General features: G+C 39.8%; 1 protein-coding gene across 1 annotated transcript in view; it reads right to left on the reverse strand.

Annotated features, from left to right (window-relative positions):
- The window catches only part of EP300 (E1A binding protein p300), a 77642-nt gene extending 50555 nt beyond the window's left edge, over positions 1-27087 (reverse strand). Inside the window, exons 1-2 of the mRNA XM_006866877.1 lie at positions 26634-27087; positions 3119-3756 (exon numbers count right to left, since the gene is read on the reverse strand). Of these exons, the coding sequence (XP_006866939.1) occupies positions 3119-3756; positions 26634-26727 (732 nt within the window). The 5' untranslated portion in view covers positions 26728-27087. The remainder of the gene's footprint in view (positions 1-3118; positions 3757-26633) is intronic.
- Between the last annotated feature and the right edge of the window lie 303 nt (positions 27088-27390).

Below are 27390 nucleotides of genomic sequence, written 5' to 3' on the forward strand. Positions count from 1 at the left end.
GGTCAATTCCTCCCTCCTGTCTTGCACTTACTGTTAAGTGCTGCTGAGTCGGTTCCGACTCATAGCGGCCCCATGTAAGACTTCTGAGGAGTGAACTGCTGACCTTGTGGTCTGCAGTTCAATACTGATCCAACAAGTGCTACACCAGAAGCTGGCACTTAGTGGTCCCTAAGCAATCCTTCCTAACTGCTACACTCCTTGCCTATTCAAGGCCAGGCCTCCCAGGTTCTAAAACAGAGATGCAGAGAGGGTAGCCATTGTTCTCTTTTTGAAACACATGCTTCTTAGAGGATGTGAGACAATCAGAACTAAGAAGGAGGTTAAGATTTGTTTTCTTTTCCTCTAGATCCAGAGAATTGAAAAGTGATACACAAAGATGCTCAGGAACTATGCTTGCATTAATACAGAATTACGGAGAGTATTACAGACACATGCCTGGCTCATAAGATTACAAATAAGTTAGGAGGGATCTGCTGTTGCACCAAACATGAAAACCTATTTGTTTTTAGCTGGTTTTCAGATCAGCATATATATTGTATATGCTGATCAGAATGGCATTAGACTCCAAGTCAGTGGCTCAAACCCATCAGCAGCTCTGTGTTTAAAAGGCAGTCAATTTCTGTAAAAACTTATATCTCAGACCCTAGGGAGCAATTCTACTCTGTACAACTGGGTCGTTTCAAGTCAGAATCTGCTTAAGGGCAATGGGAATTTTTTTGGGTTGTATCAATGACCCTGATACATGCCCCCGCCCAGAGTAAACAGTTGAATGAATGAATACATATTGTCTATCACCTCTTAGGAATACAGACATCAGAAACAGAGGGACTTGTGTTATCTCTTCACTGATATGTTCTTAGAAGTTAGAAGATGTATTAATATTTGTCATCTTGTCTGTGGTTCTCACTCCAAATGTCCTAAAAGTACTACACAATACAACAACATAAAAGTGCCAGAGAAGGAAATTCTACAGAGCAGGTATGCTAAATAGATCCCCTTCCTATGTTACAATGTATCAAGCATTGGTTAATTATTTTTATAATGAGTTTTTTAATGCTAGAGTTAAAGGGTTTTCATATAGCCACATGGGGTCCTGGTATAGTGCTGTAGAATAAGCATTGGACTGCCAACTGTAAAGTTGGTGGTTCAAACCCACAGCTGCAGCTTGGAAATCCTTAAACCAGGTTGCTATGAGTTGGAACAGACTCAAGACTCAAGAGCTCTTAACAGTAACCCATCTTTATGGCCCATCTCCAATACCACCTTCCTGATGAAGCCATCTCTTTCATTCAATACCTATTTACCTAAGTAACTGACATGAGAGGGACTTGAAGCTATAGTGTGATCCCATTTTAAGAAAAATGAGTATGTAAGAAAAATACAGAGGAAAAAGTACCAATGTATGTGTTCTAATTAACTTTTAGTTACTTATACATATGAGAACATTTTTTAAAGGTTAAAGGTTGTAAAAATGTTTAATATTGATTAAGTTAAGAAAGTGACTTTTAAAAAGAAAAGCTTTCTTCCAATCGAAAGGGAAGCTTTCTTCTTATCAAGGATCAATCAAGCTTGCCTCCTCAGTACACTGGGTTGATAGGGACAGGTAATTTAAGACTTTGGCTATCAAAACTGAGGGGCCGTAAAGGAGTGTCCTCATGTGGTGCTGTGTCTGTGGTTCAAACTCAACAGTTGCTCCTTGGAAATCCTATATAGGGTCATTCTGAATCTGGATCGACTCAATGGCACTTAACAAAGCCAGGCACAAAGTTGCTGCCTTACAAGGTTTCATGAGTGTGATTAGGATCAGAATGGCAGGGGATAAGATGGAATCTCCACTGATTAGTTTTCCTCTTGTCTAGATGGGTCTAGTAATGAGGAGGATAGGATTTTATGATTCAACTGTGAGTAATTAGTATCAGGACTAATGGCGAATGTCACAAAATTACAAATGTAGAAGATGTGTAACTAAATGAAGGGGTGGGGGTGGCAGTTAATATGTCAATTTCAGGAACAGAGAACCCTAGAACCATTGAGAGAAGAGCATGAGTGAGGCATCCTCACTCCTCTCCAGAATAGTGGCAATAATAGAGATGGTGGCAGAGGCGATGACAAAGAGAGAGCAGCAGAGGACAACTGGCCCATGGACTGAGACAGGCCGAGTGCCTGCTGGCAGGAGGCTGGCTTGCAAAATGTGCCATTTGCATATCTAAACAACTATTTATTTTCAATGTGGTTGTGTATATATCAAAAAAATAAAAATAAAAAAGGTAACAGAGGTAAATGGAGGAGATTGTAACCATTGCAATGATTTGTTGAATGTAAAACTCATGATCTGCTCTGTAAACCTTCATTCAATTCACAATAAAAGCATTAGAAAATAAATTTTTGAAAAATCCATCTATCAATAAAACAACTTTCAAACAACCGCCAAAATCTAATTAATTGGAACATGAATGCTGGTTGATGTAAATGAACAGACCTTAATTTCTTTTCAATAAAAATAGCTGGTGGTGCTGTAGAATAAGCACTGGATTGCTAACCACAAGGTTAGCAATTCAAAACCACCAGCTGCTCAGAAGAAAGATGAGGCTTTTGCTCCTGTGAAGATTTACAGGATTGCTAAGAATCAGAATCGACTAACAACAAACATATTTAATCATCTCTTATGATAGAGAAATCTCTTTGAGAGCAAGGACATTCCAAGCAGTGAGAATACAGGATGTTTGTAGAGTGTCATGGCAGTGTCTCAAAAAGTGTATTTTTACAAAAACCGATGAAAGCTAAACTGGGCATACAAGTGAGATGAAAATATTCCAGTACTTTTGTCAGTAAGAACAGGAATTAGCTAGCAATCATGTGTTAACCAAGTGTGAAGGTACAGAATACAAACCTGTTGTAAAATGAATGTTATAATTAAAATTGATAGAAGGCTTCCTTCAAAACTGTGACAACAGAGTAGGCTCCTTAGCCGACAGCATGTGGGAAAAGCTTCACAATGAGGAGATTAAACTTGAATACAGATTATAAGACCTGACCCTCAACAAGCTCTCTCTCCCACCTTCACAGGGGGTACTCAAAAGCACACTGATAATAACATACAAATCAAAGTTGCACTTACCTTAAGAGGCTGAGGGCCTCTCAATCCTGCTTGTCCTCCCATCTGGGGAGAGCCTTGTTGCAGCGGCTCAGTCAATAAATTGCCAGCATTTCCCATTCCTGGGTTTGGGTACTGCATATTAGGTCGCCCCCGGCCTGCTCCAATTGAACCGTTCATAACTTGATTAGGCATCATCCCCTGTCCATTGCCTGCAGCCAACATTCCAGGATTCATGCCAGCATTCATTCCTGTGTTCATTCCCATGGCAGGCTGATTTACTGGACTGTTCATCATACCTGTTGTGGACTGAGTGGGACCCTGATTTGGTCCACTGGTGCCCATCCCCATGTTGGGAGAAGTCAAGCCTGCCTGTGCCATTGGGCTTTTGACCATGCTATTTATCAAACCCAATCCAGGACTGTTCTGTTGAGGCTGGCTGGCCATGCCTTGTCCTGGGCCACCAACCCCCATATTGAGGTTAGGGGAACTACCAGACCGTAGCAATTCTGACAGCTGTTTATGTTTAGAGGCTGCATCTTGTACCATGCCAAGACTTGTCTGAAGCTGACTAATATCACCACCATTGGTAAGTCCCAATTCAGTAGAGTTGATTAATTCATCTGGTAAATCATGCTCCAAGTCAAACAGAGAGCCAAAATCTAAAAGCAAAGAAGAAAGATAAAGGTTAAAGTTTGAACCAACCATAAGTAGAAACTGATCTATGTTCTGCTCTTGATGAGCATCTAGATATCATATCCACGTAGAATACTACCTATTTATTATTTGCATTGGAGTTCTGGTGTAGTGCTTGCTACACAATAACCACAAGGTTAATGGTTCAAACCCACCAGCTACTCCTCAGAAACCCTGGTACAAGGGTCACTCATCGGCACTTAACATTATCTGAATTGCTGCTTTAGATGTAACATAAAAATGCCCGTTTTAGGGTAATCAGGTATACCAACAAGTTTAAACATTTAGACTACACCTAATGCCATCGTGTATCACTGTGGGTTAATGTGATGGTCTTGCAAGGTTGGTGGTTCAGGCTCACCAGATGCTCCTTGGGAAGCCTATACAGGGTCGCTATGGGTTGGAACTGACTCGATAGCACTCAACAACAAAGGAAGACTTGGAGCAAGGTGGTTCCAAATGACAACAAAGTAAGAGCAGAGATGATTAAATCTTAGCCTATTACAATAATAACTAATACCTATTACAAATGAGTATTGAAAGTTTGTATCTTGTTAAGTGCCATCGAGTCAGTTCTGAAGCATAGTGACCTTGTAGTGACCCTGTATAGGGTTTCTAAGCTAATGGATTTGAACTGCTAACCGTGAAAATTCCTAAGAAGAGGTTAAAAATAACTTATCTATATATACAAATTAGAGTCGTAGTGTGAAATGCAAGGTTGGTGGTTCAAACTCACCAGCTGCTACTCGGAAAACCTATACAGGGTCACTATCAGTAGGTCTGAGTAGGAACCAACGCAATGGCACTTAACAATATATACAAATTAAGAACAGAAACAAATTACTTACATTATTATACCACATAAAGAACTGATACAAATGTCCCACCATTTATATTATGTTCCATTTGAATGCCATATGGCAGGGCTACCCATCATTCTATCCTAGTTCCTTTCACAGTGCTTCCCAGTAGGCCCGCTACTGAATCAAGTTGCTTCCAAAGACCCATAGCTTATACTTAAAAATAAAATAAAATAAAATCCTAACTGTATCAGGGTACAAAACCATGCCACAATATATAATCCACCCCCAGCTGCCAAAAAGAGGGCATTGTTGCTGCTACATAAAACTACATGCTAAGGTTGGTGGCTCAATTTCATCTGCCCCTCCTCGGAAACCCTACACAGGTGGCACTGAGTCAGAATTTACTCAAGGGCACTTAACAACAATTATAGATTAACCCTGGGTTTACTGACCTCAGTACTATTAACACTTTGGGCACAAATTATTTATTGTGAGGAGAAGACAAGCTGTTCTATGCAGTGGAAGATGCTTAGCAGATCCTTGGTCTCTATAAGAAGATAGCAGCATGTCTACCTTGACTGTGACAACCAAACATGCCTCCAGACATTGCCAAGTGTCCCCAGAAGGGACTAAATTGCTCAGTTCAGGGGAGCTTCAAAAGATTCACACATAAATTTCATTATTTTTTAATTCAAAATTTCCACGAACTTTTTAAAGGCCCTTCATAATAACCTATATACACAGAGCATACTGGTGGTGGTGGTGATGTGCTGTGGGGTCAGTTCCGACTCATAGTGACCCTTTACAGGGTTTCCAAGGCTGTCAATCTCTAATTCTTCAAGTAGTTTTAGTATTATAAAAGGCAATTTTGAATGATGATGCACGGAGGAGATTGTAACCATTGCAATGAAACGGTTACATTCTCCCATGTAAACTATCACTCAGTTCACAATTAAAAAAAAAAAAAAAAAAGGCAATTCTGACTACTTATTGTGTCCAGAAAAAACTACCACTTTAATCAGGTAGCCCCCCAATTTATAAGACAATAAGAGGAACTGCACTTATATATTACTGCCCATTTTTGTTTTATTGTTAAGTAATAAAATGTGGTGTTTAAAGTTTTCTTGAGTCGGTTCTGACTCATACTAACTCTGTATAGGGTTTCTGAGGAGCAGCTGATGCGTTTGAACTGCCGATCTTGCAGTTCAAACCAACCTTACAGTCCAGTACTTTATCCTCAGCACACCACCAGTGTAATACAACAAAAACAGTCAGTCATAAATGTATTTCTTCTTAAATCCAATTACTTTGTAAGTTGGAGGCTATCTGTAGATCATTACTAAAGTGGATGTTTGGTTCTGGAATTTTTTTGTGCTGTAGGACAAGCACTGGACTGCTAACCTGAAGGCTGGCAGTTCAAACTCACCACCTGCTCCTTGAAAGGTTTACAGTGCCACAGAAACCCCTATGACAGTGTTGCTAAAAGCTGAAATCAACTGGACAGCATCTGAGTTTGATTTCTTGTTATTAATCTGTACTACATACAATTTTACAGCTGATACGAATTCCCAAAGACAAACATTGAATTTATAAATATATTAATAATAAAAGACAACAATGAAAACCTTAAAAAAAAAAAAAAAAAGGTATTCAATGTTACAACAGAGTCTTCAGAATTTAAGCTGGAGATGATCTGTACTTGGTCCTGTTAAACTAGTTTCCTGTGTAAGGAAGGACAACTCTTCCTCTGTACGCCTATGTCCTCACACCATTCCATTGAGGCACTGAACTTAGCTATGTCTGTCTCCCTCCCTTCCCCGCCAGTTTTTCCTCATCACCCTACTACTCTTCCTTACTGTACTTGAGCACCCAGACTACAGTGCCCTACAGTAGTTCTTTTTGTAAGTAGTCCAACTCCTTGTCTAATGCCCAACACATTAAACATATGGTCATATCTGAATTGAAGTGAATATGACTGGTCCATGACTGAACATGATTCAGAACCTCAACTTTTACAGAATTATTTCCTCTTTCCTTCTGAAAAATATCAGCTCTTCCATCATAAGAATAAAATGTTTATAAAGCAGTTTGGAATATTTTTAAAGTTTCAAATGAAAAATTTACTACTCAAAGATAACTGCTTAACAAACTGATAAAATTTCATTATTTCTACTTACAGAATCTGCAAAATTAGAATCACACTTTATGTGCAACTTTACTATTCTCATGGAACATCCATCATCAGTATACTCTTATTATAAGGACATACTGTCATTGTTGTTAAGTGCCATCAAGTCAGTTCTGACTCTTAGCAATCCTATATAGGGTTTCCAAGGAGTGGCTGGTGAATTTGAACCGCTGATCTTGTGGTCCAGTACATTATAGCACAGCACGTCACCAGAACTCCCTAGAACATATAAAAAAAAGTAATAATCTCCACCCACTTAGAAATTTAAATAACATATGCATACATAAGTTTAACAAGAAAATCAAAAGGAACAGTAATAATAAAATACAAGCCATCTCATCACTTACAGGCATACATTAGAAAGTGAGGCTAAAAATTAATGAGCTAAGCAAGCAAATGTTAGAAAATAGAAAGATGATCAAAGAAAAAAGAATTATCAATGAAAGAAACACCAAAACCAAAGTTGGTTCTTTGAACAGGATAATAAAAGATAAACTTCTGAGAAGGCTAAGAAAAAATAAACAAAGCAGCTCTATATCCTACTTTGAGTTCTGGTGTGGCGCTGTAGGTTAATGTGCTGGATTGCAAAGTCAGTTTGAACTGCAGGGTTGATGGTTCAAGCTCACACCAGCTGCTCCTTAGAAACCCTATACAGGGTCACTATGGGTCGGAACTGACTCAATGGCACTTCACAACAAGAACAACATCCTACTGTGGAGTCCTGGCTTGGCACTGTAGGAGAAGCACTGGACTGTTAACTTAAACGTTGGTGTTCAAACCCACCAGCCTCTCCTTGGAACCCTATACTCATAGGGTCACTAGGAGTCAGTGACTCCATGAAACTGACCATCATCAGCATCCTACTTTGGTGAGTAGCAAATGGGAGTCTTAAAAGCTTGTGAGAGTGACCATTTAAGGAGCAACTACTGGTGGTGGTTGTTATCTCTGTACCTGGTCCAGAGTAAAGAAAAGTGAGGATAATCAAAGACTCAAGGAAACAATTAGGAAACAATCAATCAAAAAGACTCTATTATTAGACCATGTGAATCACACAGTCTCTACTACCCTGAACCCAGAAGAACCAGATGGTGACTGGCTACCACAACTGACTATTCTAACTGGATCACACTAGAAGGTCCTGGACAAAGTCAGAAAAATGTGGAACAAAACTCAAAATCATAACAAAGACCAGGCGTTACTGATTTTATAGAGGCTGGTGGAACTCCCTAAACTGTGGTCCTCAGACACACTTCAAACCTGGAACCGGGATCAACTTTCAGTCGAATGCTAGACAGACCTACAAAGTCAACAAAACCAGTGAAAACCATACTCCTAGAGCAATCAATCATACAAAAGCAAAAAAGCAGCATTTGCCCAAAAACAAAGCTCAGAAAGCAAGAAGGGGCAGGAAAAAAGGACGGATGGAAACAGGGAACTCAGGGAGGAAGTGGTTAAAGTGGCTGCTACATTAAGGAGATTCCAGCTAATGTCACCAAACCAACCACGTAAATTGTTGGACAGAAAATGGATTTTCTCTGTAAAGTTTCACCTCAACCACAATAAAAAAGAAATGATATAGGATAAATGTCCAACATTTCGGTGTCTTTTCTTCAACAAATCATAGCTTTTATAAAAGGGAGGAAAAAAGAAAGAAGGAGCTATTATCAAATAAAACATTCAACAACCAAATACACTATAAAGGTCCTTGTTTGAATCTTGATTCAAACAAACTATTTGTAAAAGAGAATCAGAATTAAATATTAATTATTAATTTTGTTGAATGAGAAAATTACATAGTAACAACTATGTTAAAAATAAATCCTTTTCATTGAGGGATACATACTGAACTATTTCTGGTGAAATAACATGCTTTAAACACTCCAGCACCCCCCCCCCCCAAAAAAAAAAACGAAATAAAAAGGGCAAAATACTGGCAACTTGAAGCTGGGTAATAAGTATATCTATATGGGAGGTTTTTATATTTGTCTATTAAATAGAAAGTTTACATTAAAAAATGTTTAAAAGAAAAAGACTTCAAAAGTGTGAATTACTATTAAAGAAATGGAGTAATTGGTTAATCTTATCATTAAAAAAAAAAAAAAACACCCACCATTATAGTGTAGTGGTAACGAATCAGGCTGCTAACCTCAAGGTCGGCAGTTTGAAACTACCAGCTGTTCCGTGGGAGAAAGATGAGTCTTTCTGCTCCCGTAAAGATCTGCAGCCTCGGAAACCCTGTGCAGGGGTCACTATGAGTTGGAACTGATTCCACAGTACTAAACAACAACATCTAAATGGTTTTACAGGCATGCCCTAACCAAACTTTAACCTTACAAAACCACTTCTAGCAAACAGAAAAAAACAAAAACAACAACAAACCAACACCCCCAAACCCACAACACTAAAAATCATCTATGGCCAGCACAAGAAAAGGAATTCACAGGCCAATCTTATTTATGAGCACAGAAGCAAGAATCCTTAAAAAAAAAAAAAAGAGCAAGCCAGATTCATTAGTGTCTTTAAAACATATTATAAACTGGAATAATCCCAGGAATCCGTCTAAGAAAGGAGATTTCAAGATTAGAACTTATATAAACATTAGATCATACCATAATAATAAAAGAAAAAGAAAAAATAGGAGTCATCTTAATGGATGCATTTGATAAATTTTGGACACTCAACTATAGTAAAATAAATAAAGCTTAAATTGACAAAAAAGGTTTCTTCTAACCTCTAAAAATGGATAGCAAATTGAACTATAATTAAAGTAGTCTCTTTAATATCAGAATAAGACAAAGATGACAACTACTTCTATGCAATATTATACTGGAGTACTCAGTTAGGAAACAATACAAGAAAAAACGGCAAGTGAAATGACTGAAAAGAAGAAACACTATTTACTGCTGATGATACGATTACCTAAGTCAATAGAGTAACATCCCAAACACCCGAATAGAAATCCTCAATACTAAGTAAAGACACCAATTCTTCAACATTAATCTACAGAGTCAATCAAAATATTAATAGAATTTTTCCAGAAGACCAGACAACTCTGAAATATACAGGGAAAACCCCAGTCTCTACCTTGTATCATAGGACAATCCTTATTTCATAGGTTATATTTATGAGGATTAAATGATATGTAAAGTACACTTAGAACAAACAGTATTTGGCACATTATTAACCACTGGTAGCCTGTGGTTACAAGTTGGGTCGCTAACCTCAAGGTTAGCAGTTCGAAACTACCAGCAGTTCTGCGGGAGAAAGATGAGACTTTCTGCTCCTGTAAAAGATTTACCGACTCAGAAACCCTATACAGGGTCGCTATGAGTCAGAACTGACTCCATGGCACATAACCACCACTATATAACATAGTGTTGGTGTGGCACTGTAGTAGTAAGCACCGGGCTGCTAACTGCATAGTTGGCAGTTCAAACCTAGCAGTCATTCCTTGGAAACCCTATACAGGGTGGCTATGAGTTGAAACAAACTCAAAGGCACTAACAACAACAACATCTCACACACACACACACTGCAGCAGCTGATTCTGACTCATAGTGCCCCTGTAGGGCACAGTAGAACTGCCCACGGGATTTCCAAGGTGGTAAATCTTTAGGGAGAAGTGGAATGCCACCTTGTTCTCCCTCAGAGGCAGCTGGTGACTTGAACTGCCAATCTTCAGATTAACAAACACTTTAGCCTCTGAGCTACTAAACATAAACAACTATAAACATTATAACTCTTGCATGGAATCATTACTCTACTTGGAGACAGGATGCTTTACAATGACACCAACATTTACCAAGCATTTTTTTAGGGACCACACGTACATTATTCTCATTAATTCAACAACCTCAGAAATAGTAGTCACGTACATGTTCATGAGTAGTTCTTTTTTTGGTTAATACAGAAGTCTTTCTCTTTAACCTAGAGTCAGGATTTAAATTTGGCTTATAGTCCAGCCAAATCTGCTATATTTGGTTATGGTCTATATCTTTAAAAATACAGGTTTAGAAGCCTGTTCTGCTCTTAATGGAAATCTTGAATTTAATTTCAACAAACCTTAATATAATTACTCTACAAGAAGATTCATTCACGTTTCAACTCAAAGATTGGTATCAATACTCATTTAACAAGATGGTTCACTTTGTTATGACAATACTACATACTTATCTTTACCTTTTATTATAGCGAAATATTTGTGTACAACTTTATTTCTTTACCAAATTATAACAGCTTACGGCTTAGGGTCTCATTTAATCGCTATTGATATTTTCTACTGCACCTAGCTTAAGAGTCTCATTACGTTTTAAATACACAAAATAAATGCTTGTGGAATTAATTAGATAACAGCTAATTATTTCCAGCAATTCGGTAATTTCTTATTTCTGGTTGGGTATCTATAAACCACTATAGCGTAGTGGTTGCGAATTGGGCTGTGAACCGCAAGGTCAGCAGTTCGAAACGACCAGCTGTTCCATGCAACAAAGACGAGGCTTTCTGCTCCCGTAAAGATTTATAGCCTCAGAAACCCTGTACAGGGTGGCTATGAGTGGGAACTGACTCCACAGCACCACTACCATCTATAAACTTACAAAAAGTTCTTTTACTTCTATTTTCAATTACAATGTAGGTTCAACTCGGAAGCCTGTATTAAAAATATATACTTTGACCCATGCTCAAATGATTTCATCTGATAATAATGCCTGTCAAACTGTCAAGTTAGATATTATTCCTAAATTAACATTTTTGTGCCTCAAAATTCTCAACATTTATAATCCCCAAATGCCACCTGCCATCACAAATATCTAACTCAGTACTGTTTTTAAGTCTATAGGCTTGGGTTTATTAAATCCAACGCTTATCTCGTCTATCAAAAGGTAGCAAACTTATCGTACAACCTACACAGGGTTGAGAACCAAGGTTTATAACTGACTAAAGCACTACACAAATGTGTGAATTTATAAAATTACATAGTGAATGGGACAGAGTAAAGAATCTTTGTTGTTAAATGCCATCAATTCGGTTCCAGCCCATAGCACTTCTGAGGAATGGCTGGTGAGCTTCAACCACCAAACCTTATGGCTCAGCCTGAGTTTGCAGTCCAGTGGGTTAACCCACAGTGCCACACCAGGGCTCCTTAGGGATCATTAAGTTCAATGGTGTCTTGTGAACATATAAAAATCAGAACAGTATGTACTGAAAAGGAATTGGGAGTATAATGGTTCATCTCCTACCCCTTTCTCAGGGTCAGTTTGAAAATTACTGATTCATTCATCTTACAGATATAGCAACGGAAGCTAACACAGACTTCTCCAAAATAATACAAAATACAATTGTTATTGTCACCTGTATCCTAGTCTAATGTTCTATGTGATGTTGTTAAGTGTCACTGAGTCAGTTCCGACCCATAGCTACCCTGTATAGGGTTCCTAAGGCACAGTCTGTGGGTTTGAACCACTTACCTTTCAGTTCAAACTGAATTTGCAGTCTAGCGTATTACCCTGCAGTGCCACACCAGGACACCAGAGGGAGGCCAATGGCAGTGAGGCACATGTTGAGCAGCTATTTATAGATTATTAAACACTATCAGAAATACGATTTTCCTGAACATTTCTAAACTGAGAATTTTTAGAAATTTGAGTTATATTTCCAGATTAAGAAAAACTGCCCAAATTCTAATATAGTCAATTCTTTATATCAATAAAGAATTGTTAAATGCCGTGGAGTTGGTTCTGACACACAGTGACCCTGTATAGAGTTTCTGAGACTTTAAATCTTTGCGAGAGAAGAGAGCCCTCATTTTTCTTCCACAGAGCAGCAGGTAGGTTTGAAATGCCAAGCCAAGCGTATGGTGTGCAGTCCGGTGCTTATCCTATGGAGCCACTGCAATCCCAAGTTAAGAAGTATGAAAGCTCAAAAATCTAATGTGTGACCTTCATTTTAGCCACCAAATCGCCATCTTTCTCTATTAGATATACCTGCAATGGCTTCTCAAAAAAACCAACAAAAACATGCTAGCAAGTTCACAAGCAGTGAATTAAACCGCATTATTGTAAAAAGTTACTCAAACATGAGATTATGTCTTTAACCCATTTACTGTAAACAGTAAATGAAGCCTGGTAGTCAAAAACTAAGAAGAGTAGGATATGAAACAAAAAACAATACTGAAAAGCAGAAAAAAGAGCAATAAAAAATTTAAGTGCCATAATTTCCACAAATTCTCGCAGAGCTGTGGGTTTTAATACTGACAAGGCTCAATCACATGCCCTCATCACTAAGCTCCTCAGGTTCAGGAAGGAATTTCATTTCATGCTCCTATCTTAAACTGTCCTGCGTACAGGGATTCAATCAGATCAGATGACTTCAACAAAGACACGAAGGGTCCTGTAACAGTTTGAGATTTTTATTGTGGGGAAGAAATTGATCTACTGACAGATTTTAAGAATAATTATGAAACAAATAATTATAAACAGGACATACCTGAATTGGACAGGGCCAAGTCTAGAGTCCAGGAGATTAGTTAGAAGGCTGCTACTTGAAAAATAATGAAGGCTAAAAATTATAACTAGAGAACTACTAAAAGCAAAAGAACTCATTTCAGACTGCAGATAGTGGGGCCAGAGAAAAAGACAAGGAAGACAATTAAGTTTCCGTTTTGGACAACCAAAGGAATAGAAGTATAGTTATCTAGCTAAACAATCTGAGAAAAATATGGGGATATGAGAGAAAACACACTGTTGGGATACCTATGTGGAGATGTCCAGTGGGCACTGGATTAGCTCTGGAGCATGAGGAAAACTGTATAAAGGAATCATGAGCCATGGATGGATTAATGCTGATCAGATGGTATTTGAGGCAAAACAAGAAAGGAAAAGATTCACAAAAGGACACCAACCATTTTAGGGACAATAATGTCAAAACCCAACACTCCTCAACCCAACCCACCAGCAATACTGTCCTGGAGATTAAGAGGTTCCAAGAAAGAAAGAGTGATTGGTGCTCCATGCTCCAGTAAATACAGGTAATAGGAGACAATCAGTAATCAATGTGATTCAATGATTGGGTGCTTAGCTGCTAACCAAAAGATGGATGGTTCGAACCCACAAACAGCTCCACAGGAAAAAAGACTTGGTGATCTGCTCCTGTAAATACGTCAACCTAGAAAAACCTCTGGGAAAGTTCTTCTTTGTCTTCTAAGGTTGCTATGAATTGGAATCAACTCAACGACACACATTAACTGACTAATTTCAGTGGAGTTGTTAAGTCTATCCAGACTGAAATAGACTGAGAAAAGTTATGAAAGTTAGAGCCAGCAGTTCTTTTTTCCTAAATAATAAGGTAAGCTCTTACTTGCTACTTGCTTCTATTTCCCCCTTTTCTCTGATTAAGAATTAAAAAATCTGAAATTTATTTCATTACCTTTAAACTATTATATGGCAAACATTATGAAACAGTATTATCACAAATGACTGCTGAAGTGAACTCATATGCTCTCCAGCAAGACATTTCCTACTTAAGTTTCCAAAATATCAGCCAATCAACATCAGCAGCAGGCCACTTCTACTAAGCAATAGTTTACTGACAAGTATCCACATACAGAGTGAGTATAAGTAAACTTAGAATTTTTCTCCATCTGAGTGTATTCAGTTCAAATACAATTTAAACAAAAAGACTTGAACTCAGATTAAATGTAGGAAATTAGTGTTGAGTTAAAGCATCCTTTCATTATCACATACAGATTCTATAGGTTACCTTTCAAATCTTCTATATTGCTTATAGCCCTCACAGTAAATTTAACCATATAATTCCTATAGATGCTCAGCTCACTTTAAAAGGCAAAAGATCAAGATATACCCATGATATACGAGAAATGATGACACGTATTGCTCACCATAACAAAATCAGAGGCTTCAAACTTGGGCAGACTATCATACTGTACAGTCAGCACTGTTTGGTGCCACTGAGTTGGTTTCAAATCAAGGAGTGATGGGTAGATTTGAACCACTGACCTATGGTTGGCAGTCCTGTGCTTACCCTATCAGTACCTCATCTATGAGCATAAAACGTCGTTTTTTCCTAAAGTTAAACTAGAATGCAAAATGCAAGTAGAAGTTTGTTATAGTTTTTCACTTAGAAGGCCCAAAACTTACTTATTGAATAAGCAGGCTTGTTTTTATACTTCAGGTAAACTGAAGTTGAATTAACTCAGTTCTGCTCTTAAACTGTGTTCATTAAGCAAAATACCCACACTAATTATTTAAAAATTAGTAAATTTTCAAGTATCCCACTTACAAGACAAAATCTACCTACTGCTTCTCCCCCCTACCCCCGCCTTCGGCTTGCTACTCTGAAGCCTTAAAACACTTAGAAAAGAATGGGTATTCCTAGATCTCAAAACCCTCATTTTTTCCATCTAACTCTGGTGGTGACACTGGAAGATAAGGAGGAACTAGACAAGTCAAGAGTAGAGAGGATGATGTTTCCTGGGCAAGCAATTTGTTTGTTCTTGTAATAACAGTCCATCTGCCTCTAATGTTTTGTATTTTTCCTGTAGGTCTTTCTTTCAAGAAGTATCTTCTGTTCTTCTAGCTGCTCCAGGCTGATTTGCTCATCCTTTTAAGTGGGAGTTTCCCATCTCTGGAGATCTGGATGTGGTTCAGGCTTCTACCTCAGATGGACTGTTACTACAAGAACAAACATCAAGACAAGTGGTCGGGTCCCCTTAATGCAAACCCCCTTCCAAGGCTAAGACTCAACGGAAATACGCGCTCTGAATGGTGACCACACGCATCGCCGATAGGGAGAAGTGGGGTAAAAGCAGCAATGAAGCGGCAAGCTATGAAGCAGCAAGCTAAGCCATACAATGTTTGGTGGGCTTCTATGGACCCGGATGGGGACCTGGTTGGCCAGCAGTGTGGGGAGACCTGGAGACTCTTGGGCCCAGAGTCAGTGGCGTGGCCACAGAGGACTAGAGTGGAGAGTGAAGCTACCAGCTGATAGGAAGAGAGGGCATACACGCAAGAACACCCACACCTGCAGATGGTACCCACATGACCTGGCCCCGATGAATGGATGATCAGAATTCAACCAGAAGAAAGAAAAGGGAAAAAAAAAAAAAAAAAAGAGTGAACTGATACAGTTTGATGAACTTGACCTACACCTATGGATGCAGTAACCCCAAAGAGGGAACAAATCCTTACAGCAAGAAACATTCCCACCCCCACCCCCACACAGAGTAGACAGAGAGGGGCAACTTGGACATTGGATACCCAAATTGGGGGGGGGGGGAGGACTACAAAGGCAAGAAGTGACTGGCTTACAAGCTTTCAAGAGGGAACCTAGAGCTAGGGGCATGGAGGAAGGCAGAATCTCCAGTAAGTACTATCCAATCTGTCTAGGCGGAGCTGATGAAATGAAATGCAGAAGGGTCACTTGTGATACAATAGTGAATGATTGTTATCAGGACTGATTGTGAGGATTGGAAATGTAAAGGTAGACGTTTTGTAGCAAGGAAGGGAGTGATTAACTCTCTAGTCTAGGAGCCTAGGAGCGGAGGTCTCTGGGACCTTCAACGGAGAAGAGCCAAGAGCGGGACCCTACCCAGAGAAGCAGCAAGGCCCGAGTTGGAGGAGGCAGAGACGATAACGTGGAGTGATGAAGTGGCTAGGGAATTTGGATCCAGAGAGGGAGAGGGACTGTGTGCTGAAGAATGGGGGGGGGGGGAAAGTGTAGGGGGCGGGTTTATAGGGTATACCCTTTGGTTGACTGATGATGCATGGAGGGAATTGGAACCATGGCAATGAAACGATGTACAGTGGAATGAATGTAAAACTAAAGTTCTCCCATGTAAAATATCATATAATTCACAATAAAACATGGAAAAAAAAAAAAAAAGTAGAGAGGATGAACAACTTAAAGAAACACAAAGGAGTGAGGGCCCAGGCTGAGGGCTGGGCAGAGGTTCCAAACACAGAGGTAGAAGAGCAGGACAAGGATTTGAGAGTAAGGAGGAAAAGAAAGTAAATATACATCACTTTAACACTTCTGTGAATAACCTAATTAAACTAAGAAGCTATTGAATCCCTAAAAGATCTGTTCATACTAGTTTGGGGATCTCTTGCTTTTTCATTAACTCAGCTGTTGGGGTGCTTAAAAAGAATGAATTTAAAAAAACAAAAACAAAGCAAAAACCATTTTAGCCTTTAAAATGAGGTTATTTTGCAAACGTCACACATTTGTTGGGTTAAAATAACTTTCCAAACCTCCATTCAGTACATTACTTCAAAAAATAGTATTTTAATGCTCTGTAGATGGAGCACATATAATGGAACCACAGAAAAGATACACATGAAAAATGAAGTCTCCAAGCTGGAAAGAAAGAAGGGCAGGTAAGACTCCGAAAATTTTCTAAAGCAATTAGAAACAAGCTGTGAGTTTGATACAAATTTGGATCACAACGCTATGCAGGCAGTTGAATTTTGAAGTCCAATAGATTCACAGGGCAAAAGGATAGGTAAATTTCAGAATATGCACACTCAGCACTGCCTGAAACCATGACTCAAAAGTAGTACCTACACTTTGGGAAGAGACTGGCTTCAAGTTTTATTCTTGAACCCCAACACATGTTAAATTAGACCTCCAAATTTAAACATATATCGAGTATCATAAAGTATCAAGAACATGACCTGGGACTATTTGTCTTGTACTTTATTAACTTACTGATACAGTGATGTAAGTTTTTGATGTGAAAGTAACCGCCAGAATTAAAATAAAACAAAAAAATAAATAAATACCATGTTTATATCAAATCTGAACTGCATGCCAACTTCACCACCACTGAATAGTTCTTGCTTTGGCACAGTAGCAACAATCCTGTTGCTCTGCATGAGGCTAGGATTCATTTACTTGCCAAGTAGTTACAAATCAGGCTGTGAACCTTAAGGTCAGCAGTTTCAAACTACCAGCTGTTCTGCAGGAGAAAGAGGAGGCCTTCTGCTCTGGTAAAGATTTACAGCCTCGGAAATTCTATAAACAGGGTCGCTATGAGTTGGAACCAACTCCAAGGCACATCACCACCATCGGCGATCCTAGATGGAGAAGCACACACAGGATCACCTTAAAAAACAAACGAAAAAACCCACAACAACAACCAAAGAACTTCCTGAAAATGTGGTGCTGTAGGTAGGATATCAGCACTGGAGTCCTGGTTTGGCAATGGGGGCTAATCCCTCAGACTGCGAAATCCTTTGAACTGCAAGGTCGGTGGTTCAAGTTCACCAGCTGCTCCTTGGAAACCCTATACCGGGTCGCTATGGGTCAGAATCAACTCAGCGGCACTTAACAACAACAACAGGATCAGACCTGTACTGCATGTGAACCACAAGATTGGCAGTTCAAACCCACCAGCCGCTCCTTCGAAACCCTATACAGGGTCGCTGTGAGTCGGAATGAACTCGATGGCACTTAAGGGGAGTATGAATGATTTCTGAGTAGGCATCTGCTGTATTTCCTACTTATGCCATTATATTAATAATTAAATTTATGATAGCTGGTAAACAAAACTTGGATGTTACTTCTAAAGACAATGATACATTCATTTCAAAAGACATAGAGGACACATTCTGGTCTTCTTGTTACTAGGTTTTCTCCCTGCTACTGATCCCATCACCAGAATTAATTTTACCTGTGATCATGCTACTCTGTTCCTAAAATCTTTATCCTGATAATAAAATAAATGTCAAATTCCACAGCATGACCTTTACATCTTTCCATAACGGCACACTGATATTCTTCTCCATTTGTTTCCCATGAAAACACACTGCCACAGAGCTTTATGTTCCATTTACATTGACAACCATTCGTATTCCTTCCACCTGGAATACTCTTCTAACCTACCTTTCCTACTTCTAAGAAAAGGTAAGTTACCTTCTGAGCTTTGTCAAATTCACATTTTCTCTATGAACTTTACCTCAACTCACCTAGCTCACCTAATCAGAGACAATCCCTATCTTTTGCCTTTATCCAAAACATTTCTATAACTTAGCAGGGTACATTTTTTAAAAATTGGGGTAAATATGTAACTAACAAAACATTTATCATTTTAACATTTCATATATGTACAATTCAGTGACATTATGTTCAATCAACATGTTGCTCAATCACCATTATCCATTTTCTACCACCCCTAGTAGTTCAGAATCCCTTAAGCAGCGAGTCTCCCCACTTCTTACCCTTCTCCCCCTTGTCTGCCTTCAATCTCTCTATACGCTTGCCTGTTTTAGGTATTTCATGTTAAATTTTCATGTAATACTTGTCCTTTGGTCACTAGCTTATTTCACACAGCATACTGTTTTCAATGTATTCCTAGTGCGGTACAACTGTAGTATCAGCACTGGACTGCGAACCACAAGGTCAGCAGTTCAAACCTACCAGCTGCTCCTCAGAAACTCTTTACAGGGTCTCTATGAGTTAGAACTGGCTCCCCTGTACTTAACAACTGATGTTTACAAGGAGTCCTGGTATGGCACTGTAGGAAAAGCACTGGACTGCTAATCACAAAGTCAGTAGTTCAAACCCACCAGCTGCTCCTTGGAAACCCTATATAGGATTGCTATGAGTAGAACTTACTTAACAGGGCTTAACATTTTCAAGGTTCATCCATGATGTAGTATGCATTAGGACGTCATTTCTCTTTATGGCTGAGTGATATTCCATTGCATGTATGTACATTTTGTTTACGCAACTCCACGGCATATAAAAACAACATTTATCTGTTGATGAACATTTAGGCTATTTCCACCTTTTCGCTATTTTGAATAGTGCTACAGTGAACATTAAGGAGTTCTGGTAGCATAGTGGTTACAAATCAGGCTGTGAACCGCAAGGTCAGCAGTTTGAAATTACCAGCTGTTCCGCGGGAGAAAGATGAGGCTTTCTGCTCCTGTAAAGACTTACAGCCTCGGAAACCCTGTACAGGGTCACTATGAGTCAGAACCGACTCCACAGTACATAACCACCACCACCACCACCACAGTGAACAAGGTATATATCTCTTAGGTATTTCAATCTCTACTACATGTGAAAAGATTAAGAGCAGAAATGCCTTCAGTGACCTTTATATTCCAAAAGTGTAACGCTTAGTAGGTTATTCAATGTTTAGTGGTTGAAATGGTGACCCTACATACGGGTTCTGAGGCTGTGAATCTTTGTGGGAGCAGGAAGCTTCATGTTTCTCCTGCAGAGCAGCTGGTGGGTTTGACCCACTAACTTTGCAGTTAGTCCCGGGCTTATTCTACAGCACCATCAGGACTCCTGACGTAACTTTAAAATGTCTTAAAATTTAATTCAATCTCCCCACCCCAAACACTTCACTACGTGTTCAAGAATGGCATCGTCACACAGCCAGTGCATCTCACTACCCAGCATCAAAACAATCCCTCCCATATCCCTTCCACTCTTCTGTCTAATCCAGGATGGTAAGACTTTGTCTGCATACCACACTGTAGCACTGTTCACAACACACCCTTTATTATTTTTCCTGTTCCCTTCCAAGCTGTTCTTCACGTTAGTTGTTAAAGTACAGAAAGACTGCCCCATCCATTTAAAACACCTAAAATGGAAAGTTTAAACTTCTATAAGCATTGTAAGCCCCGCAGAAGTGGCCCCTTGCTCACCTCTACAGTTACATTTCTTGCCATCCCCTCAGTCATATGGAATTTACAAATGTTTCCAGAGCAGGACACCCTTTCTGGCTTATTCTTACCCTTATCCCTTCAGTTTTGAATATGGAACTCCAAATCCTCAAACCATGCTTCAGAGCCTAACAACTAGATTGGATCCCCTTTTACACAGATTATATTTTCTAATTACAATGCTGGTCACACCAGACTAGTTGAATATAGATTTTCTCCCCTTATCTGTAACTCCAGGAAGGAAGGATATCTGTTTGGATTACCAGATTCTTCCCTGCACTGAGGATATAAGTGTCTAACATACATAAAATACTGGCCCAATAAAAGACAACTGCTAGCTTATCAATTCTTCTCTAAGGCTGTGTTTTCCAAACTGTGGATCATAAACCAGAAGAGGGCCACAAAAATCAAAACATTGACTCACAACAAGCACTTAAAAAAAAAAAAAAAAAAAAGGCAGTAAGAACTATTACAGTACCAACAAGCAGGCAGGGCCCACTTGTGCAGAGAGGGTCTCTGATTGCATATGTAAACTGTACTCCTCACTTGGGTGTGGTCGTAAAGTCTCTGAAAGGTACTGCTACTATTCCTATTCTTTTCCTTTATTAGAATCTGCTTTTCTAAACCAGCTAGGTAATCAAATGCAGAAAAACAGCACCACACCACTTAATTCTTTAGCAAAAAGCTATTTCCGCACCTTTGAGCATCTCCAGAACAATTTACTTTCTCATTATACCTTAAAGATTTGGTTTCCATTTCAATTACTTACATATACAAGACACCAAGTGGGATAGTGTATATGAGAGCACTTCAAAAACGTTGTAGAAAAATGAAATTAAAAGATAATGGAATTTTTCCAAGAATTTTTGGAAGCACCCACATATAGTATTTTTATTCTTATAATTTTAATATCTGCTTCCACATTTTTATGCCCCCTCCCAAAAACAAACAAACTTTATCTTGGACGGCTGATTTACATACAGGCAACTTTGCACCAAGAACTGTAATTGCAACTTTAATCGAATTTCAAGCACTCTGCATTCTCTTTCTCTATTTTATTGATCAAAGAACCCAGCAGCCAACAACCAACTACAACTGTTTTCCTTCTAGTACTTATTACAAATGTAAAAAGGTATTTAACAGAAACATACTATGCAGCAGCATGCATTATCCTAAGTACTTTATAAAGAGAATTTTCACTTAGTCCTTGCAATACCTCTACGTAGTAGGTACACTACCGGAAAGGAAGCTAAGACAGAGGGGGGCAGGTCAAACTCCAAAACTCATTCTCTTAACTACTCACTCACTTTTCCTGGGTTGTTTCTACTTATCGTCACTCTCATTTTTTATGTAACTATATTACATACTCCTAATTGTCTTTTTGGGGGGCATTAGAATGATAAAAAGAAAAACAAAATCTACATTTAAAAACAAACTATATCCAAATTGCTCGGGAGAGCAATTACTATTACTCTTGAATCTGCTTTTAAAAAGATTGAGAATGGAGCAATTTCAGAAAAAATGACTATCCATAACATGAGAAAAAGTATCATCTACTAATTTCAGTTTTTAAAATGTTTTCATCTGGTATAACATACATTTCATGTACCCATGAATTTACTGTTTCCACAATTAAAAATTACAATTTCAAAAACCCTCAATGGAAGAATCCCTAAAATCTGGACAAACACACAAAAGAAGTATTCCTTCGTTTTCCATTAATTGTTGTGTGTAGGAATTGGCAGAATCACTCCTGAATCGTTTTCACAAATATAACAGGAAAAAGTATTTTACACTCCCACTTACATCTGTAACATTCTTCCCACTCATTTTGTCTTTCCTATTTACCACTTAATGTCCTTACAAATAACTTAAGCATTCATTTTTAACTCCCTGTTTAATTTCCCTCGCTTTTACTCTGTAGACTACAGGAGGTACACATGAAAGAAAATGCTGTAAAGGCCCTCAAGCAGGGACCCCTTTCTCCAGGGCCCACTCGATGGACATGGCACCACATCTCTTACTTCTACAACGAACTCTAGCTAAAAGGACACCCCTATTAACACGCAAACAAGATTTAATTAAAAATATGTCACTTTACCTCACAATGAACCACAGATAATCAATCCTCTTGAAGTCCTATAAATGAATTTACAAGGACCCTCAAGAATAAGTAATGACCAAAGTTGTTCAAGGAGCTCTGGTAGCACAGTGGTTACGAGTCGGGCTGCTAACTGTACAGTCAACAGTTTGAAACCACCAGCGGTTCCGAGAGAGAAAGATGAGGCTTTCTGCTCCCATAAAGACTCACAGTCTCGGAAACCCAATACAGGGTTGCTGGGAGTCGGAACTAACTCCACGGCACATAACCACCACCACCAAAGATGCCAAGGCACTCTGTAAAACACTTTGAATTTAATACTCAGGTCCAGCAATATCTCAACGCACCAAGGAGCTGCATAAGATTCCAGAAGCTGAACCAAGGTATACATTCGCACTTTAAATTAAGATTTAAATGTATTACCTATCACATAGGTTTAAGGGCTGAAAAGAGGCTCCAAATTTTTGGTTAGGATGCTAAACCATTAATATCTAATGGTATTTTGAGAAAGTAAAATTGACATTAAAAACCCTGGCCTTTTCTACTGTGTACATTGATCCAGTTCACTTGTCACGCACAATTTATACTCTCTGCTTTGTACTTTCAAAATGAAAAATAAAATTAGGTATAAAACCAAAGCCAATTCTGACAAGTCCGTTGTAGGGCCACAAAACTGCAACAAGACCACAAGGTTCTTTACCCAATAATACGCCAGATCCTAATACTTAGCCCACCTATCCGGAGTCTGTTCTTTAACTGCATATGTTGTTGTTATGTGCCGTGGATAGAGACCCTGAACAGGGTTTCCAAGGTTGTAAATCTTCACGGGAGCAGAAAGCTTCATCTTTCTCCCGCGGAGCAGCTGGTAGTTTCGAACTGCTGACCTTGTGGTTCACAGCCCGATGTGTAACTACTACACTACCAGAGATATAGCACTAAGTATTTACAAAGCCGTAAAAAGAACATGCTCACTGAGCAATTAAGGTAACATACCTTAATATTCTATCACTCAGGTTATTAAAAATGGGATTATCCAAGCTCTTACCTGTTACTTCTCTTCTGGTCAAAATTGTTACAATATAAATGGTTTTCATGATGCTTTGGGGAGGGGAGGGGAGGCCAGAAAGTTATTTCATTTAACAAATAATTTGCTTTGCCTAACCATACCAAACATTTTTTTAATGTAAATATTGAAACAGGAGCACATAGGTACAAAAGCTAAAACAAAAGTCTCTTTTCCTCCTCATCCCAATGAGTAACAGTTGAATTGAATTCAAGTTACTTGAATCAACCTCGAATCTTCATTATTAAATGTCATTTTCAGTGTGCAGCATTATCTAACCAAAGAGCTTAGATATTCAGAAGCTGGGAATTTAATATTAATTTGCTCAATTTTTATTCTGTATCAGTACCTCAACAAGAGCTTACAAATTCCTAAATCGGGAATTCATTCATTTGTTTGCAACCCTTTAGCATGTCATTCCAATTGCATTCCAATCTTCTTTCCTATAAAAGTGGTGTTCTCAACACTCCTAAATTATAAAACTTGCAAGCCACATTTACTTTAAAACAAAACAAAACAAGTTTCTGGGGACTAAAATTGCTGCCTTATTTTAACCAGTTATAGATAAAAATCAGTTAGGGCCAAAGAACAACTTTCCTTCAAACTTATGAAAAACCCAAATGACAACTCAAAAGTCAAAATGTTGAAGTTGTAAGTTAGAAATTTAAAGTTGTAAAAAGTAAAATACCTCCATTCAATGTTACCTGCAAACTTACACTACAAACTGCTGGAAGCAGAAACTGTAATGTAATGTAATGTTCTACCAGTATTTTCTTTATATTCAGTTCTCAAAAAAAACAAAACAAAACAACCCAACAACAACAAAAAAATCCCCCACAATTAGTTAGGATTAAAAATTGTATCCCAAAGAATTCCTGGAATAGAATCTTGAGAACAGAGAAAAAAAATCATACTCTCACCACCAAATTTAAAGGAAAAGTAGTAAGATAAACTCTTAGTCTTAAAGTGACTTAATTAAATCTCAATGTTAAAGGTTTATTATTAAAAAATTAAAAGCCACTTGGTATACTTAGGACTCCTATAGTCCAAGCAGCAAGAGTTTTTGTGCTTTAGCCAGGTGCCACTAGCAAAATGAGTAAAAGAAATCCAAGGACCCCATGTAGGGAGAACACCACAAACCACCTGAACAAAATCAAGTGTTTGGAATATAGCCTTCCTTTAAAGGCTAGCATTTACTCTAAGCCTGCCCAAGCAGCTCACATCAGGACTCATCAAAATAAAGTTTCCCCTCCACTATCGGAAAGACATTTAGCCAACCCCAATGTAGAATCCATCACTTTACAGAAACACTACAGAAACAGCACAAAAATCTACACTTGAAAACGTGTCTAAAAGACCCTTCTGAATGACACTCACTAGTAAGTGCAAAGATATACAATTCTCAGGGTGTATGTATAGCCTGATGGAACACATTAAAAAAAAAAAAAAAAAAGGCAAAACCACTAAAAAGAAAAGAAAAAAATCCCCGAAGACCACAGAAACTTCAAGAAATAAGAACAGATCAAAGTTCATGCAGAATTTAACCCATTTCACAAGTCTTAGAGCAATTCTGCCTGATTCCTACTTAAAAATATATCAATTGGGGTGGGAGCAGGGGTGGAGGCAGGTTATCTTCAACTTAGACATCTTTTTCCACAAAGAAATTCAAGGCATTTGCCACTTCTCACATTTTCACCCTTTAGAAACCTGTTCTAGAAGTTCTCTACATACTCCAAGGGTACATTTAACTCCATTATGCGCTCCCACTGGCAGATGGAGGGATGACGTTGGGCCTGTTCTGGGGAGTTTTAAAAGAGATGCTCAGTAGTAAAGGGAACATCTTGGGGACTGTCAGATGGCCAGCCATTCTTCCTCTTCATTATCCCAGCATCTCGAAAAACTACAGTGAACAAGGAGGTCGGTGGCCATTGGGAGAACACCATGGACCTAAGTCCCCTTCTTTCAAGTCTCCCAGCATTTCGCCTGACAAAAGGACTAGTCCACAATTGAGTGGAGTAAGGAATTTGTGTAGCTTTCACACTAAAATCTCTATCTCCTGATTTGCTTAAAAGGTAAAAAACAAAACCAAAAAAATCCTACACACATGCCCAATAACCATTTTTTTCTAACTTTTGTACCATCAGTTCATGTTTGTTGCAGATTGGGACTGTTCCAACTTCTATTCTTGATTTCCAGGTACATTACTCCACAAAACCGTTGATTTCTTCTTTTCCCCCAGCCAAAAAGAGAAAGTGAATACAATTCGCAAAAATCTGTGTCCCTCCCAACCTGAAAACCCAGAATTCCAGACATTTTAGTCTTGCAGCAAAAAAATGGGAGATGCAAAATGAACTGCGCTCCATATTGATTCTTAAAAGCAAATAAAAAAAGAAAAAGGCTAAGAAGAGTAGGCAAGAGGCAAATTTTATTAAAGCTCACGTCTAGCCTGCCCACAAAATTATAATGAAATGAAACCACGATTTAAAAATAAAAAAATTTTTACGCCTTAATCCTCCGCAGAAAATCTTTGTGCAAAAAGAGATCTTGAAGAGGAGTGGAAAGTAGAGGAAACAGAACAGAGTGCACCCCAAGAGAAAAGGCCAGCATTCGCGATTCCTCCCCTTCATCACCCACCCCCCACAAAAGAAAAGTCAAAAAAATTGCACCCAAAGCTCTTGCACAGCCAGGCAGTGGCATTTCTGCCCCCAATTACACGGCCTGGGCGCCACAATAAAGGCCAGGTCTGCACGGCACCCACTTCCGAGCCCTAATTCCAGAACACACTTAGCTATGACAAGGGTGTTGCAACGAAAAGCTTAGCAGGCAAAGAAAATGGTAGGGCTCCTGGCCGCCTCCGACCAGCTCATTCAGACGCCCGGAGCAGGCAGGCCAGCGAGGAGAGGTCGGGACCCCGGAGGGGAGAACAGGCAACATGCAGGAAGAAAGGTGCCCGGAGCAGACACGGCGAAGGGGGCCGGGGCAGGCCGGACTAACCTGTGCCGTCGCTGGCCGACGCCGAGAGGGCCGGAGACGAGAGTTTAGGCCGCTTGGCTGAAGGCGGCCCCGGTTCCACCACATTCTCGGCCATTTTTAATTCTTTCGAAGATACAGGCGAGGAAACGGCGAAGACTCCGGCAAGCTCTTCGGCGGCCCAGGGCCCCCGGCCCGCTTCCCTGGGGTGGGCTTGGGGGGCTCGGCCAGCACCCGAGGGGGTAGGGGGGGGAAGTTCCTTTTTCGCGTCGCCGGGTCGCGGCGGCTCAAGAGGGAGGTGGACTCGACAGAAAAGGTAGGGACAAGTGCGAGGGGCCGGACCTGGGCCCAGCCCGGAGGAGGGCGCAGAGCCCAAAGGTGCCGACCGCGTCCGCCGCGGCGAGTTCGCGAGAACTCGCGGCTCTAGAGGCGCAGTCCCCGGCCCGCCGCGGCCGGCCCCTGCCCAGCCGAGGTCTCTCGGAGCGCCGCCGCCATCAGCCTCTTCCTCCTCGGCGCTGTCCTCCTCCTTCTCATCGCCACAAGGAGGCGGGGGCGAAAAGGGGGGAGAGGAGGAGGCGACGAGAGACACTCACCTCCTCCCGGTGCCCCCTCCCGGGCCTGCGCCCCCACCCTCCGAGCCCTCCTCCTGCCGCTGCGCTCCGCGCCGCCGCCGCACCGGCCCCTAATGGCCGCACAGAGCCCGCCCGAGCAGAGAGCCAGGCTGGCGCCACCGCCTCACATCGCGCGGCAGCGCTGGTGGCCGGGCTGCGGAGGCGCAGAG

The sequence above is a fragment of the Chrysochloris asiatica genome, unplaced genomic scaffold (genome assembly GCF_000296735.1).
Source record: "Chrysochloris asiatica unplaced genomic scaffold, ChrAsi1.0 scaffold00097, whole genome shotgun sequence".
In the NCBI taxonomy this organism is placed as follows: domain Eukaryota; kingdom Metazoa; phylum Chordata; class Mammalia; order Afrosoricida; family Chrysochloridae; genus Chrysochloris; species Chrysochloris asiatica.